This window comes from Anser brachyrhynchus, assembly GCF_964034855.1.
Source record: "Anser brachyrhynchus genome assembly, chromosome: 3".
Lineage (NCBI taxonomy): Eukaryota > Metazoa > Chordata > Aves > Anseriformes > Anatidae > Anser > Anser brachyrhynchus.
The window spans coordinates 5,262,246-5,278,576 of NC_137696.1; the positions used below are offsets into that span (position 1 = coordinate 5,262,246).

General features: G+C 41.7%; 1 protein-coding gene across 2 annotated transcripts in view; it reads right to left on the bottom strand.

Annotated features, from left to right (window-relative positions):
- Positions 1 to 6,171: 6,171 nt before the first annotated feature.
- SNAP25 (synaptosome associated protein 25) overlaps positions 6,172 to 16,331 on the bottom strand; it is a 62,540-nt gene continuing 52,380 nt past the window's right edge. For both annotated transcript variants that reach the window (XM_080585576.1, XM_080585577.1), the window contains exons 6-8: positions 13,394 to 13,519; positions 11,168 to 11,312; positions 6,172 to 7,482 (exon numbers count right to left, since the gene is read on the bottom strand). In XM_080585576.1, coding sequence (XP_080441702.1) covers positions 7,414 to 7,482; positions 11,168 to 11,312; positions 13,394 to 13,519 — 340 coding nt within the window. In that variant the 3' untranslated portion in view covers positions 6,172 to 7,413. The remainder of the gene's footprint in view (positions 7,483 to 11,167; positions 11,313 to 13,393; positions 13,520 to 16,331) is intronic.

Below are 16,331 nucleotides of genomic sequence, written 5' to 3' on the forward strand. Positions count from 1 at the left end.
CTGCAGAAACACGCTGGATGTTTTGGACTGAATAGTAGGTGGGTTTTGATTAGTGTAAGATGACTTAGACCATTGCAGACTCTCTAGATAGCCATGGAAAAATGAACTGTGTTCACTCAGATTTTGGCACTGTCAACAAATTTGCCAGCCAAACTCAACCAAGATACAGTTCCCTTTCTGTAACTACACGTTGGCCTTCCTTGTCTGCTTAGGCTGTGGACTTGTTGGGGCAGGGATGGGCTGCGTGCACCGAAGGGACTTTGCGTCCTTCGAGGTGCTGCTGTGAAACCAATGCCATTGGTGCAGAGGATTTGATGGGTGAGGAGAACATCTGGCTGGCACCTAGTGCATAACAAGCCAGACCCCTTCCTGCAGTGCCTTGCTCCTGTATTCACTTGAATTAGGGCTGTTTGCTCCCCTTCTGCTGATTGTCTCTAAATAGAAGCATTTTAAAGGGAATTATAAACCAATATTCTGATTGTTACCCTAATGCTTTTCTCTCTCCCCCAGATTGCTTTTCCTGATTTAACTTTTGCTACTAAGCATAACAAGAACTATTCTAGATTAATTTCATAATACAGTAATATATATAGTCTATAGGTTTCCACAGGTTTCCCACTTGGTTTCAACTGAGCTCTTCATCTCTTAGTCCAATTTTCGCTCATTCAAGTAACTGTACATGTGTGCAGTGGTCTGTCCTTCCAAGTCCTTTCTGACTGCTTGCTGTCTGTGTCTTTCAGTCAGGTCACCTCAGAGAAGGGCACCACTGAAAGGCTGCTGCTCCAGCTCTTGCTGCATCCTCCCATCCACCACAGCAGCTCTGCTTCTCAGCATGTGTTTTAGTGTGTCCACTTTCAGCTTTGATTTCTCGTCCTCTGCACCTTCCTAAGGCTTCCAGTGCTTTCCTGTCCTCCAGCTGTCTGAGCAGTGCTTCTCTTGCATGTTTGGGGGGGGGGGTTAAAATGTAATTCTACTTTAGTTTGAGGGCAGATAGGCTTTCTCTTTTTCACCTCAAGACCCAGCATGTCAGTGAATATGGGCTGGCCTCTGAGGGTAAGGCTGTAAGGATAGCCTGGGAGGAGCAGCAGTTCATTAAATCTTCTGTTTCTGCTTAGTTTCTCATCGTGCTGTAATTGAATCTAACAAACCGAAATGTGCAGTGGGCACTGAAAATATGTTTTAAGGTAAAGGCTTAAGGCTGAATGTCAGCATTATACATGCTGTTTTCTCCAAACAAACTTTTAAGCATATGTTTTCACGGGGTTTATATTGTGGCCCAGCTGTTTGAAGGGCCACCTAGGCTTTTAGGGGTCCTACACATAGCAAAAGCAGTTTGTAAAATGCTGTTGTCAGATGGGCTTATTGTTAATATCGTCAAGCCTGGGAGTACTATACAATAAAGTCAAAATAGGTATGTTTTCTTAAAGGTATTTTGCTCATGTTTGTATACTGTTGGTTTTGTTACCCAAGAAAACCTTTAGTACAATGGGATTTATGCATATTTATGCTTTGGAGCTCTAATCAACCCCCCACTAATGTGGATAAGAACTGTTTTATTCCTTTTAATGAACTTTTGATCAGTATTTAGATGGAAAACCTACTGTGCTGTAAGTGGAACTTCCAGCTGCCTATATTTAAGTTAACACTTAGCAAATTAGCTTAGGACTTCCTATAGTGAAGTTAGCTAAACCATTTCTGGTACACTATTTCATTTTAACCTTCTTATGCCAACTCGAGCTGTTATGGATTTTGGATGAAACAACCCAGCACTGGGGATCTGTCCCAGGTGGGATGAGGAAAACCTACTTCCTCTGCCTGCTTTTTAAAAACACAATTTTGAGAGCTTCAGCTTAAAATAAAATTATTTTTTGATTTATGAAATTTGGGCAAGTAAAGAAGAGTTGTTTTGCCTGTGTTAAAAAAGATCACCCAGCTGTCTCACAGAGGAGCACTGGTACCCACTAGGACTGTGGGCCAGACACAACATTTAGCAGCCTCAGCTGTTGCCATCCTGTGCAATATCTGCCCGCACTTCTATGTCTGTGCTTTGCCTTCTGTCCGCATCTGTCCCAGCACCTTTGCTTGCATCAACCTACAGACACTTTCTGGATCCTTTTGGATAGACTATCCAAAAAATTTTCCTGGCAACTTGCATGCTGCCTGCTGGGACTGACAGGGCTGAGCAAGACTTTCTTATAGGTGTTCCTCCGAGTGATGGTGGAGTGGTGTGGTGCTCAGCTGTGGAGTGGAAAGCAGGAGGCTGCTTGTTTCTCTGGTGTTCCTCCTGCTGAGATCATGGAAGAGACGGCCTGACTTGATAGCCCAGGGGTGACAAACATGCAAGTGGGTGGACATGAAGCAAGTGAAATGAGGGAGAAGGCTGAAGGAAGGCTAATTGAACACAGCTGAAAAAAAAAGAAGGAAAAAGCAATTGGATAGGTGCTAGGCGGCAAAGGAGGGAGGGAGCAGAGCTGACAGAAGCCGGGGAGAAAGGGAGAGGAGAAACGGGGTGGGACAAAGGTGCAGGATGCACTGGAGGCCGGAGTAGAAGCAGCGTGGAGGGAGCTGGAGGCTGGTCCAGGGGAAGGAAAAGGCAGTTTGAGGCTGGGACTCTCCCATGAAAGATTCCCACAGCATATATTTTATTGTTTATACCAAGGCAGCAACAACCCTGATACCCTAGTTGCTACTTTTCACTTTCAGCAAGCAGCTGTGGAGCCTACCAAGAAAAATGTGCACCCCCTCCATGTGCTGCTGACTCCTTGGCCCCTAGAAGGGCAAACCATTTACCCCATTACATGCAGTTTTTGCACAGGCAGCAGTGATCTCGGCACGCAGCCCCAGTGGCTGTAAATCAGAGTGGTCCCACTTAATTTCTTTTGATTTCCCTCATCTTGCCATCTTGACTTTTTTAATTATGAAGTACCGCTCAAAACTAAACAAATAAAAAATGCTTAGTATTTTACAATACAAACATAATCTCTCTGAATCCTCTTACACAGAGGATCCAACATCGTTTGGCAAGTGCTTTGAAAAATAAATAGCTAAAATAAACATAACCTCCCGCCCCATTAAAACATCACAGTACCCTAACTTCTCAGCAGGGTTCATCTCTTATGTCTGCATTTCTTGGAGCTATCTGCAGGTTTAAAAATACTGTGTTCTACTAACTTCCAAAGTAACTGTCCCCATCTCTTTTTAGAAAGGCAACAAAATGGTTCAGAAGACAGCAGTCACACCCTGCACACCTACGCCCACAGGCACACACAGCAGCAGTGCATATACTTAAGCTGTCTCTGACACACAATTTTCCTTATTACTAAGTGCTCAGCTCTTCCCTTTTCAGTGCCTTTAAAATAAAAGATTTATATGTGCTTATGTACATGTAGGAGAAGAAAGGGAGGGAAGAAGTGCAGGAATTGATTTGTCTGCCTCCAGATCCCCCAGATAAGCCTTGAGCAATCTCACCAGATCTGGGTCCAAATCCAAAGCCTGTGGAGATTGTCAGTTACTGGTGTGGTGCACAGAATATTTTGGAGAGTAATAGTTGCCTGGATTTCTAGAGGGTTTAATGTATATCCATAACAAGTGTGTCATGTGGTACAGGCATCTCCGTGAGGAGGTGCTTTACAGTTTGTCATGCAAACTGTGACATACTTAGTTTTCTTCAGAAGAATGCATCCTATTTAACACATAAGCTAATAAAATGTACATTTCTTTGAAAAAATGTATGCTCCTCGCTGTCCTTTAGAGTTGTCATTTCTTGTTGCATGCAGTAATACCACCAAATCTTCCAGGAATACTAATCAATTATTTTTCATGCTGTACCTTATGTCAAGTCCATGTGCTTTTCCTAACATGTGCTCTATCAAACCACCGGGTACTGAGTATGACCCATGGTTTCTTTTTGTGTGTTTGTGTCAGTCTGGAAAACTGTAACCAGCTCTTCTGAGTATACAGTTGGTGAGTTTATGCTAATGTTGGGAAGCATCAACATCCTAAAGGCTTTAAGGTTATTTCAGATAATCCTCCTTGATGTTATTTAGATCTTAATTTTTTTTAGTTTTTCACTGCTGACATCAGGCGAGGTATTTAATTAAGACATTTTTTTTGCACTGTTTATTACACTACTTACGTATTTTGTTCTGTTGAGGAATAATATTCAGGTATACTTTTGTGAGATTATTTTGATATTTCTATTTCTAGGAAAGGAGGGGAAAGCATGATATGAAAGAGGTTGTTAATTGTGCACTTACAGAGCTCAACAGAGTCTGTATTATAGTTGGGCTTCAGTTTTAATTTAAGCAAGATTTTAAGTAATCTAGTTGGGTACTTCATTCAGCTATGGCATTTGAGAATATGAAAAAAACTTCTTACAGTCACCTCAACCCAGCATGAACATGAAAATTTGGCCGTATTGTGCACAAACATTTCATGAAATTGCACTGCAAGTTTACAATTAAGTGATGGTTAATGAAGCTTTGTTTTTTCAAGCACCTTCATACTTTCTTGTATCAAACCTGGCCTTCTAGATGGCACTCATACTACAACAAAAGAAGTTGCTGATCCGAAAATATGTCACGGTCAAAGGGACATTTCTTGCTGGTAAAAGATGGCTTTACCTTTGAGAAAAAAAATGGTATGTTTTGTTTCTACAGTCAGCGTGACCACTTTATCTTGTGGGAGCTGTGATTCTGGCCCCCTGACCATCCCCTCCCTCACAGGGAGCCTTGCCCCTCCAGCAGGCAGACTTTGGGGAAGCCTGCATCGTAACATAGGGCAGCTACTCCCCTGGGGATGTGGCATGTCAGAAACTTAATGAATGGAAGTGGATTGCTCTAGGAGCAAACTGCAAAAGATCGAAGCTTTCTTTGAATTGTTTCAAGAACAATTAATCCTACAAAAGTCAATTTCAAAAACATCAGAGAAATGCAATATATTATGTTTACTTACTTAAGCCATTTCCAGCCATCTCCTCAGAGACCCTGAGTACAGTGGGAGAGGATACGAAGATGAATGCAATTTAACGTTTCAATATTTCTGTGTTTTAAACTTTGGCAAAAAGCTCCAATAGCTTGTTTTTTCATCTTTGTTTGAGACTAAAACAGATGTCGAACCATAGCAATTTCCTTCACTGCAACAGCTTATATTTTTGAGCAGCTAAAACATACTTTGGAAGTCTATTTTTCTTCAGATAGGGTACTTTCATCATGCAGATGAGAGTACCTATATTAAAATAATCATTGCATTCTTATATTTTCCTTACCCTTTTCAAATACCCTTGTATTTTTATGTTTTCATATTGACATGTTCTCCAGTACGATTACTGCCCTCCTTTCAGTAGTCTTTGACGGTGCAGAATGACAGTGCTGTCACAAATACTGGAATGCCTGAATAAACAGAATTGGAAATGGCCAGCAGATTAACAATATTTGTTTGAAGTTTACTCTTTGGATTGAAGTAGTGGGGGAAAATATTTACATAAATGAATTTTTGATAGATGCTAAAAATAAAAATCTGCTAAAGAAAATACAGCTTGTGTATACATTATCATGTGATTTTAATTATGCTAGCATTTATGTGCTTTGTATATTTTGACTTAGGGCCATGTGAGACGCATGAGTGAACTGTCACTCATGTAGAGTTAATTATAATTTGTCCATATAGGGGAAAAAAATAGGAAAATATGATAACACTTTTCATTGGCAGTAAGCATTAGTTGTTGTTAGTCCTTTGAGAAAATTATTCTTAGCAGACTGTACAAACTCTGTAGTTCAAAGTGTTCCCTGAAAAGGAGTATATTAACATGTGGCTGGATCCACTACAGGAATGAATTTTATTGACTAAAGAACTATACCCTTTTGCACCACATCATTTATTTCATTTTCCTTTCCCTTGAACAAGAAAATATATTTTGATTCAGTGTTTGGCAATCCAAGCCAGGTTATTTAAAATAATATTCTTTTTGTGCTTAGTGCAAAATGCTATTTTTAGACAAGATACTTTTCCTCTTATACAGTATTACAAACAGAAATTTCTCATAAAATTCTCATACAAAAACAGTTTGTAGAGAGTCTTTAAACCTCTTTGTGCTTCTCCTTTTACCAGTAAGCGACAAATAACTGGGTCTCACTGACACGTAGAGTAACAAATGGATAAAGCAAGCGTGGATTCTGAGATCTATAATTTTTAATAATTTTTAAACTAGCTACAAAATGTCAATCACTTCACAAACTGACAGGAGACATAAGGAATTTCATATTACATGCTGTAAATTATATTTATCTCACAGTTTATCTAGAGTTCATTCATTTAGGTTTTTTTATTATTTTTAATTAAGTCAGCTACTAAACATCTCAGCGATTTGGTGTGCATAGCTCTAGGTAAGCAACAGAGAACTGTACCGATAACAAACCACATGGGGATAGCGACTAGTAAGAGAGAGCCTTATAAAAATTACATTTCTTTGCACCATTTCATATGGTAGTCGTTTCCTCCAAAAGATAGTCTTCAAAATCAGCAGACAAACCCAATATATTACACTTATTTCTTTTTGTCTTTGACATATTTTCAGCCAAGCTTCGTTTGCTGGCAATGGCTAAATGGTGAGTGCCAAATCCCTCTTTTTTTCATAATTAAAAAATAAATAAATGATCATGATTAATAACTATATATATCAACAAGAAAAAAGTGGCACGACTGCAAACTTGCTGGTATAACATAGTCCCAAAAGAGTCCGAATACTGAGCATGCTTTTGTTGTCATTGTTGGTGTGCTACTGCCATGGGAAAAAGTCTTGTTTAAGTAGGAGTCTAAAAGTCTATTTATTCCTCATGCATAAATGCATAAATCACATCACTTTGTAGTGCAATGCTTGTTATAGTAATATAATTCCACATTGTCTAATCATGAAATCATAACAACAGATAATGGCAATGAAGAACCGAAGACAGCAGGTTTAAGTGCTTAAACATCATGATACCCAAAGACAGGAGCATGGCAGTAGCTCTGTGGAATGTCACAGTTTTACAAGAACAATACTGTATATTTAAAGGTTAACAGCACGTTTAGCATTCCAACATTGTTGTCATTCAGCAAACATCATTTAAAAAAAAGGAGGAGAGGAAAAAAGAAAAGGAATCCAAACAGAAACAAGGAAAGGAGAAATCCCAAAAAACATCATAGTGAGCTATAGCCATCAAATCAGCACTATGTACAACCTTTGGAAAGAAAGATATCTAGAAAAAAATAATTACAAGTATCATTTTTGGAAAGCTGACAAACTACACAGGACAACATTTACAATGGGGTTGATATGTGCATGTGTGCAAACCTAGTAGGTAAATACCATGATAAAAGCATGAAGGTACTGCCCTCTTGGACAGCGTTAAAAGGAAATTCACTTTGCTGCATTTAACCACTGCCGAGCATCTTTGTTGCACGCTGGTTGGCTTCATCAATCCTGGTTTTATTGGAATCGGCCTAGGGAAGGACACAGGAGACAAATTATTAAGTGTCAAAGAGCAAACGTACAATGCTTTGATGACACTCCTCTGGTGTTGGCTACATCAGCAGAAAAACTGAAGAGGAGAGAAGAGGAGAGAAGAGGAGAGAAGAGGAGAGAAGAGGAGAGAAGAGGAGAGAAGAGGAGAGAAGAGGAGAGAAAAAGAGAACTGTTGTTACAGTGGTATTAGGGACCCAAATGGAAATTACTGGTGAGCCTGGTTTTGTGATGCTTAAGGTAGCCTTCAAGCAGAGCTTTTGTGATTGTATTCAGCCTCACTGAACTCTCTTAAACACCTTGCCAGCTCTGTAGCTGGTGCTATTTGCTTGCACCATTAACAGTGATGGATGATGGCATGAAAACTGATGATCTGCCATGTGGACTTCACCAGCGAAAAGCTTCCAGTGCTCTGTAAGACTTAGATTCAGTGGACATGGGCTCCATCTGGATCTCTTGGTTGCACACGTGACAAGAAAGGAGTAGGTAGGAGTGGTGCCATTAGTCGTTTCTCTCAACAAAAAGCTCACCAGCGTAGTTGCAAAACAGTAACCTCTCATCTGGGAAGCAGCACAGACAGGGATTAAGCAAAGGAAGGGAGTCTATCACCACTTGGGATTCTACCATTATTTGAAAGAATCAAACTGGAATTTAGTCCAGCGTGGGCTGAACTGTTAATTTAGCTGTCTTCCTTGTTGTAACACTTCCCATGCTTAAAAAACGCCGCTAATGAAGCAGCACCACCTTGGAGGTTTAGGAGTGCTCTTCCAGTGGGCAGAGCCTTTCACTGTGGCTTTCTGTTGCTCTGCAGAAGTTAGTTTTGGAGACAAAGACATTGCTGCAGCTGACAAAAACTGTCAAAGCTCCCTTCAAGCCCATGTTGCTACGTCGATTTATGCTAGCAGAGGGACTAGACAGAAAATGCTTTCAGTGTTTGAAATCAGACCTGTGGGAAAGGTGAGAGTTGTGTTACTGCTTTAAAAGCATGACATCAAACAGCAAGCTCTTTTCTGTGGTTTGATGTCTTCATTTTTTAAAACTTTAATGGTTATTCCCCCTTCTCTGGGGTGTATCCAAATTGTACAGATTTATTTTAAATCTCCAATTTGCCAAGGCAGAATGGTGAAGCAACTTTCCCACATACATTTCAAAACCTTTTAAAAATGGTTATACTGATGTGCAATAAATCATTGTTAAGAATCTTGGGCTTCTCTCCATAATTGATCTGGCAAATGCTATGTAGATGTGTATTTTTAGTACAGCAGCATGTGCCAGATCCTCAGCAAGCGTAAATCAGCATAACTACTCATTATGAACCACACTTCTTTATTTTAGCTATGAATTTGACCTTGTCTATCACGGAATAGTTTCATGTGCTTTTGCCAAAAGACTATCTAAAAAATAACTTAATGGCTTGGAAGCAGTTAAGTTTGTCATGAAATGCATGCACATTGATTATTAAGTATTGATGAAACTGGATGATGTTTCATCCAAGTCAGTGGGAGTCCTTGCCCAGACCTTCCCACCTGGGTCAAGACAAAATGTTCTCAGCCCCTTCTGCTTTCCTCCCAGCCTCCCAATAATGGCTCATTTTAGGGCCAGGGTGGCTTCTGGTGATGATGTCTGGCCCATTTGACCTACTTACCACATCATCATTTTAGTTTTTCTCTTTTTCTCTCTGATCTGAGGGAAGGATAAAGCCTTTTATTTATTGTGTCCCCCATTACCGTGGATAGATCAGATTACTTTCTGCATTATGAGATTGCTCTGGTTTGGATGCATGCATCCAGTTTAACATAAGTGCTTTAGAGGCATTTGGGCTAGCTTTGTGATGTACCCCAGTGTTTGCAACGTGTGCCAGCCCCGGGTCTTTCTAATGATCACGGCTGATCAAAAGCACAGTGCTCCAGCTGGTCAGAAAAAGGAAGCCGCTCCATCAATGCCCTATTGCCTGCCACCATATCGCACTGCAAAGTGGATGTGTATGCACGTGTCGCTTCAGTATTACCCAGATTTCAGTCATTCCTGTCTCTTATAGAAGGTTTTCCTAATTGTGTTTCTTTTTCTAGTATCTCATTACTGCTCGGGCCACATGTCCTTACTCAGAGAAATTCAGTATATTTTCACTGAGACTGAAGACTGTCTTGTTTTTGTGCTGCTTTCATGATGACTGCTCTGTGTACACTGCGAGCCCATCTTTCAGAACTGTGTCGCTGGTCTTCAATTTAACAAATGGCAATAGCTTGCAGTTTCCCCATGGCTGCATGAAATGCTGTACACCTGATGCTGCAGGAACACCACACAGATGTGGAAGGCCAGTCCCTCCATTAGCCAGCTGCTCTCAGCATGCACTGCCTAGAGATTGAGCCCATGTGCTTCATGTGGGGGACCACAAAGGGCCTGGTCAGTGATTTCAGTATCGAGATGTTTACAAGCACGAATTGATAGGATAATCCTTGTCAGGATGGCTGCATTCATGCATACACAAAGCTGTGTACTCTTGTGTGCTGTGTGAGATGAGTTTCCTGCCTTTAAGACAACTTATATTTCACCCAATTCTCTTTGGTATCAAACCCTAGCAAGGAAAGTTATCTGAGTGAATCCCTGACTGCAATATTTTCTGTAATTTTTTGTTGGTGTGCTAGGCTCTGATATAATTACTTGACATGAAAAACAGGCGTGGACATCCTGCTCATGTAAGAAGGTTCGCACATGTCAGAAGGCTCAGGAGTAAAAGCTCTACCCCTTAAGGTCAGCATTAAGTCTAAGCAGCACATGTAAGTCCTTGGGTTAGATCCTCAGGTTGTGTAAATCTCAGCTGAAATCAAGTGTTGTATTGATTTTGCACCAGATGAAGATCTAGCCTGTTATATCACTTCAGCCTGGCTGTGCCTGTGCCTGGAGCTCTGCCAGTATGAATGCAGATGGCTTGCAGATCTCGGGATGTGAGGACGGCAGTGAGTTCCCAGCCGGGTTTGAAGGGTGCTGCTATCTGCTTCAGAAACCTGCAGTGCAGCCTGGCACTGGCACGGTGCTATCTGCCTTTTCAAATGGTGATTTCATGATAGAAAGACTGAGCTTTTGGACTTCACTGGGCCCATGTAGGGTCCCGATATGTGTATGCATGCTGAGAGAGCTGGTGGCTGCACCATTACCATACTGCCTTGCTTAATATGTCCCCATTCTCTTTTTGGGACTGGTCCTCTAAACAAGTGATCCTGTTCTGAATCTCTTGTGGAGTTTCTGAGGGGAGTAAAGTCCAGGAAGGTTTAAAACTTGCCAGGAAGTGCCAGGGTCCAAGCTCCACAGTTCTGTACAACTCAGGGTACTTTTCCTTTCCCAAAGCCCTTGCAGAAGGAGACTTTATTTGGAAGGGGTCTCCTCGCCAGCTGTTGTCTTGCAAAACCAACAGTGCAAGGTCAACCCAACCTGCAGGGAAGGTTACTGAAGATCCATAGCAGCAAGCTCTGCTTCGGCCCCGAGATAGGGAAAGAGAAGGGAAAGGAACTCTAGGAGCTATTTCCATCCCTAGTCCTCCTCCGAGCTGAATTAAAACTACTACTCTGTGTGGGCAGGCTGGAAGACACACCTTCTGCCCCTCTTGGGCACAGCCTGTGCTTGCAGAAGGGAAAACACAGCCCCTTTTGGGATTCTCTAAGTTCTTACCTTCTCCATGATCCTGTCAATCTGGCGATTCTGTGTGTCGATCTCGTTGCCCATGTCCAGGGCCATGTGACGTAAGTTGCCAATGATGCCACTGACCTGCTCGAGGTTTTCATCCATTTCGTTTTCCCGGGCATCATTTGTTACCCTGGGAACAAAAACCAATTATTTGAAGCAAAGAGAGAGGAAGTTCCCCCGAAAGTCTGATTCACCCAGAACCTCCTCTGCATCCTCCTTCGCTTGTCACCTGTGGAGCATGCTGCTATGCTCAGCTTTGAAGAAAAGGGATTAATAAGCAGCTAGCCTGAAAACCTTCACATGCTTATTTTTTGGATGCGGGGATTAATTGTCTGGGTTTGTCACTACTCACTCCTGTTCCTAGACGTGTTTTTGTCTGAGCTTCTCTGTTCCACTTATTACACCTCTCTGCTAGCAATGGTCCTTCTCAAAGGATGTGGTAGAGTGGAAGGATGCTTCACGTGGATCTGTGTGTGATTAGAGCACGTGGAAGTACCGGAGCATGATGGAATCAAAGCTGTACCAGCTACCTGCATTGACCTACACAGGATACCATCCAGTCCTCGCAGACTTGGGGCTCACTGAAATATTGGGCAAGGACAGCCTCAGTGGTGAAAATCCTGACCCAACGTTCTGTCTAATTAAATGTATTTTCAGTAGATGGTAGAATCAGATTCTCTCAGATTCTTTGCCTTAGTAGAAAGATCTTAGCAAAGATCTTTTCTCTCTCCTCTTAGCCCCATCTTTTACAGCTGCTTGTTTTTTAAAAGAAAAACTCACACATGGGCCAGGGCACAGTTCAGTGCTCCAGCGACTGGAGAGGCTTGTGGTGACTGGCACTTGGAAAAGCAAGGCCATGGATCCCGCTCAGAAAATCACTACTTCGAGCCTCTTGTGTAATTTGTGTTCAGAGAGGTGCCAAGAGTGTGCTACAAGCTACTCATGAAAGAATTATGGGATGGCATAACTTTTCTTCACTTCTATTCTGTTAGCATGTCCCAGCCTTTGGTTTGATGGGGCTGCCATCCAGAAATAAAAAAAAAAAAACAGTGACTGGCAGACCCAACAAACTTAAATGGCAACTCCATCCCACGCTCCAGATTGCATGACAGCATTGTTTCTATCACACTGATTTCCCTTTATCACAGCAGCCAAAAAAATAAGTGGATAATAGTTTTTGGAAAGATAATTACTTATTAATCCAGAGTCCTTAATCTTCAGAGATCAAAGCTTTGCCTACTGGTATGCCTTTATCCATTCAGCTGATGGCATTGTCATCTAAATACATGCTCTATACACACTGTAATCGGTATGTACTTATTGCTGGATCCCTATATGTTGCTGGAAGTTTACAGCTTGGTTGCCATTAGTATAGCTGTGTGTTTCAAACTGGCTTTCATCTGAGCGCACAGGGGTTGCCACTGAGGTGTCGATGTTTCCCCACAGTTGTGATCGTTCCCTGGTCAGTGAGGTTTTCTGGATAGTCATGAGCAGGGAAGTGGCTTTCTCAAAAACTATGTACCTCTGGTATAAAGTGTGCCTCAGGTGCTGCACTTGGCTCTGCTTTGGCAGAGAGCCCGAGGCTCTTCTCTTTTTGAAAAGAAAGGAAGAGGTGCTGGATGCTTTGGTACATTTTCTAGCAAGGATGGATAATGAGCAGTACATATCTTGAGGCAGTAATCATAAACCAGTATTTATCTGGCACTTCATTTCTGAAGTATTTGACAACTGTACATTGTTGCCTCCAGGGAACTGGAGTGCAGCAGACAGGGCTGACCAGCTGTGAGAGTCTGCACTCTAACATTGCTGCTGTGCAGTATGCAACTAGGTATTATTTCTATTTTATTATTGCCCAAATCTGGTCAGTCTCAAGCAGAAAGGTTTAGGACTGCTTTTTCAAGCATCTTCTGATTCTTAGGGCTGAAACTCTGACATCCAGGACTCATGGCACATCACCATCCTCTGCGCTACCTCAAGTCCCAGCAGGGCTGGGGGGAGTCACTGGCTGCAGTGGGTCCTTAGCACCTGTCCTAGTGGGTGTTGACCTGTATCTAAGTACCCACCACCCAGTGGAAAACACTGGCTTCACTGCAGTACCCAGCACCGCTGAAGGAGTTAACGAGCATCACAGAACTCATGACCATATGGAAGAAATCTAAATATATCACCGACAAGGAAAATAGAGAGAAAACAGTGGAGAAAAAGGCTCACCTGCGGATAAAGCCACCACTGATGGCCATCTGCTCCCGTTCATCTACAACACGTGCAGGCTGGCTGGCTACAACACCGTCCTGATTATTGCCCCAGGCTTTTTTGTAAGCATCACTTGATTTAAGCCTATGCAAAAAAGATGATGAGTAACAAAGCATCAAGTGGACAAGGACAAATGCAAAACTCTTTACTTCTCCAAGCTAAAAGCTGAATCAAGCAAATGAGTTTTCAGATAGAGGGTCATTGATTGTATACCGATATATCATAATCCTGAATAAAAGGATTTATTTTTTTTTTAACTTTACTGCCACAGCAACTGTGATGGTTAGAGGTTTTGTTTCCAATAGGGTGAATTGCAATTGTCAAGTCTACAACACTTCAGACAGGTTTTTGGATGTTGACTTGGTTTCCAGAAAGGAAAAGGAAAAAAAAAAGGAAAGAAAAAAAGAAGAGAAGAAATACAGATAACTAGAAAACATTATTTCATTTCAGTGACACATACATTGTGACATCAAACACAGAGAACGTACTGGCAGACAGACATAAAAACAAAACTGCCAAGTATAGTGTGTACATCACATCACAGCAACACACCCTCTTAGAGAAAAATGGATTTGGCTAAATTTTAACATTTACCATGCAGAAGATTGAGCTTTTGCTGTTAACATTTATGTGGCATAATAGGCATTTAAAGCCACTAACCTTTTCCACGGTGGTTTGGGGATGATTTTATCATAAAATTCATAGGGTTTATTAGATTTTTAAATAATATATCGGTACTTGAAAATAGTAATCATACATCGACAGTTGATGTACAAACCTTTGTCCACAGAGACAAAAAGTAAAATAGGCAGAAGTGAAATGAGTGCAGGAGAAAAGAAAAGATACAAGCAATCTAGCATCAGAAAGGGAAATTTATCTACATTTTCTTCATGCACCAGCTACAGGCATGAATAAGAAGTAAAGCATTCTCACTAAGCACAGTTGCCCCAATAGTTCATCATACTCTTAATGCATCAGCAGTAACAGCCTTCACAATAAGCAAGACACAGGCAAAAATGGATCATCACTTCCTTCAGGAGCTTTAAACCACAGGACTTTAAAATAGCCTAGCATGTCACCATGTTTATTATTTATGACGGTTAGAGTAGCTTTCAGAGAGCCATTTTTGACTGAGCTGCCGTGGACAGAAAATTAAAATCCAGGCATACCTTCAGTGGCAGATTAGCATGTGCAGCATATTTAGGGTTGCTGTCACTGGGGATGTCAGACTAGATCGAACACTGTGACAGGAGAGGGTGAGTGTTTGGGGTCTGTAGCTATAAATTCTTGGTTTTATTTGAGAAGTGGAGCAGTTTCCAAAAAGCTGTTGGGAACTGCCAGTCCCCATGGTTCCCCTGTTCTTCAGTCATAGAAACAGCCCTGTGGCTTGGATTTGGGGGGAGATACTTGGCATGCTTCTGGGGGCTTTGGGAAAGGACACAACAAACCCATCTCTGGTGTTATGTTCTCTCCATGCCCCCTGAAGCAGCTCAGCATCTGTTGAGCCTGAAGTTGTGTTGCATGCTTTGATGTAGAATTACAATACAGATGCAAAGAGGATCTTTCCCAAATATTTATCTGTTTTGTTGCTGACTTCCTATTACAATTTGTGAAGAGTTAAAAATAGGGTGCTTGGCTTCCTTTTTCTTAGTTCTCTGAAACTACACATTGACGTTGGCATTTCTAGAAATGAGTGAAAGTAGTTCTCTTGCTGCATGCACATTTACAGATATTTGTCTGCTCTTTCGACCTGCACAACTCAAAGTGACACAGTCTCTGCATTTAAAGTGAATGATTTTATACACCCAGAGCTTAATCTCTGTTTTCTTGTGGACTTGCAATTAAAACAGGTGAAGTCTGGGCTTGCTCATGGTCAGCAGCAGTTGTACTTCGACTGTAGTCTGGACAAAGTTTCATGCCATGGGCATTCTGGGTCTTTTAAGAACATAGGGTTGGACTTTACATTTTGGTATGTCTCACCGAGTTGCATTTACAAGTAGCGGCATATAGTCATACATGAAATGGTCAATCTTTTTGAAATATATGCATATAATTTACCACTGGCCAGAAGAGCATTAGGGGATCACGGTAATAGTGATGCCCAGAGCTGTATGGATTTCTCTCCCTCCTACACTCCACTTCTCAGAATATCACCTTATTTGTACCAGTTGGTTCCTGGCACAGTTCAAGGAACAGTCTCTAAAAGCATTTTTCATCCACACTTTGTTTCTAAACATGTTCACTGATTAGCAGTGCTAGTTTATGAAATCTGGCTGCAGTCTGCAAAGGTCAGAATACTGCCTTAAAGCAGGGAGGAGACACCTCTAGAAATGAACGTTGAATGCATGCAGTATTTTTCTGTTCTTGCACGTGTTGATTTTGTGATGCTGCAATCACTGTGCAGTGGTAAATGCTTTAGGGCCGCATGTCAGGTACTAACCCCATCCATGCCACAGATCTGACTGTCAGCTTAGCCTTTCCTACAGTACAGAATATTAAATCTGTTCTAAAAAAAAAAGTAAATAAAAAATCCTGCAAAATGCACGGGGATTTTTTTTGTGCTTCAAGGAAGATCTTTTGATGTATGCATATGCTAGATTTCTCCAGGAGAAGCAAGCCAACTGCCTTGGCTTGCTCCTCTTTAAGATGCAGCAGCTTTTAGAGTGTGGGAGTGTCAAAGTTTCTGCTGCATGCTCTTGTACCTGCACCTCTTCTGCTCTTGGTCAGCCTCCTGCTCTGGTGCAGAGGGAGGGCAGGATGCAGCCTGTCCAAGAGCTCATATGGCTGCAGGCAGGCCCGCTGACCAGGGCTGAGTCTGTGTGTAGCTCTTTCCATTCCTCCTCACCTCTCCCACTCTGCACACCAGGCAGTAGTATGCATAATCTGGGCAGAATAT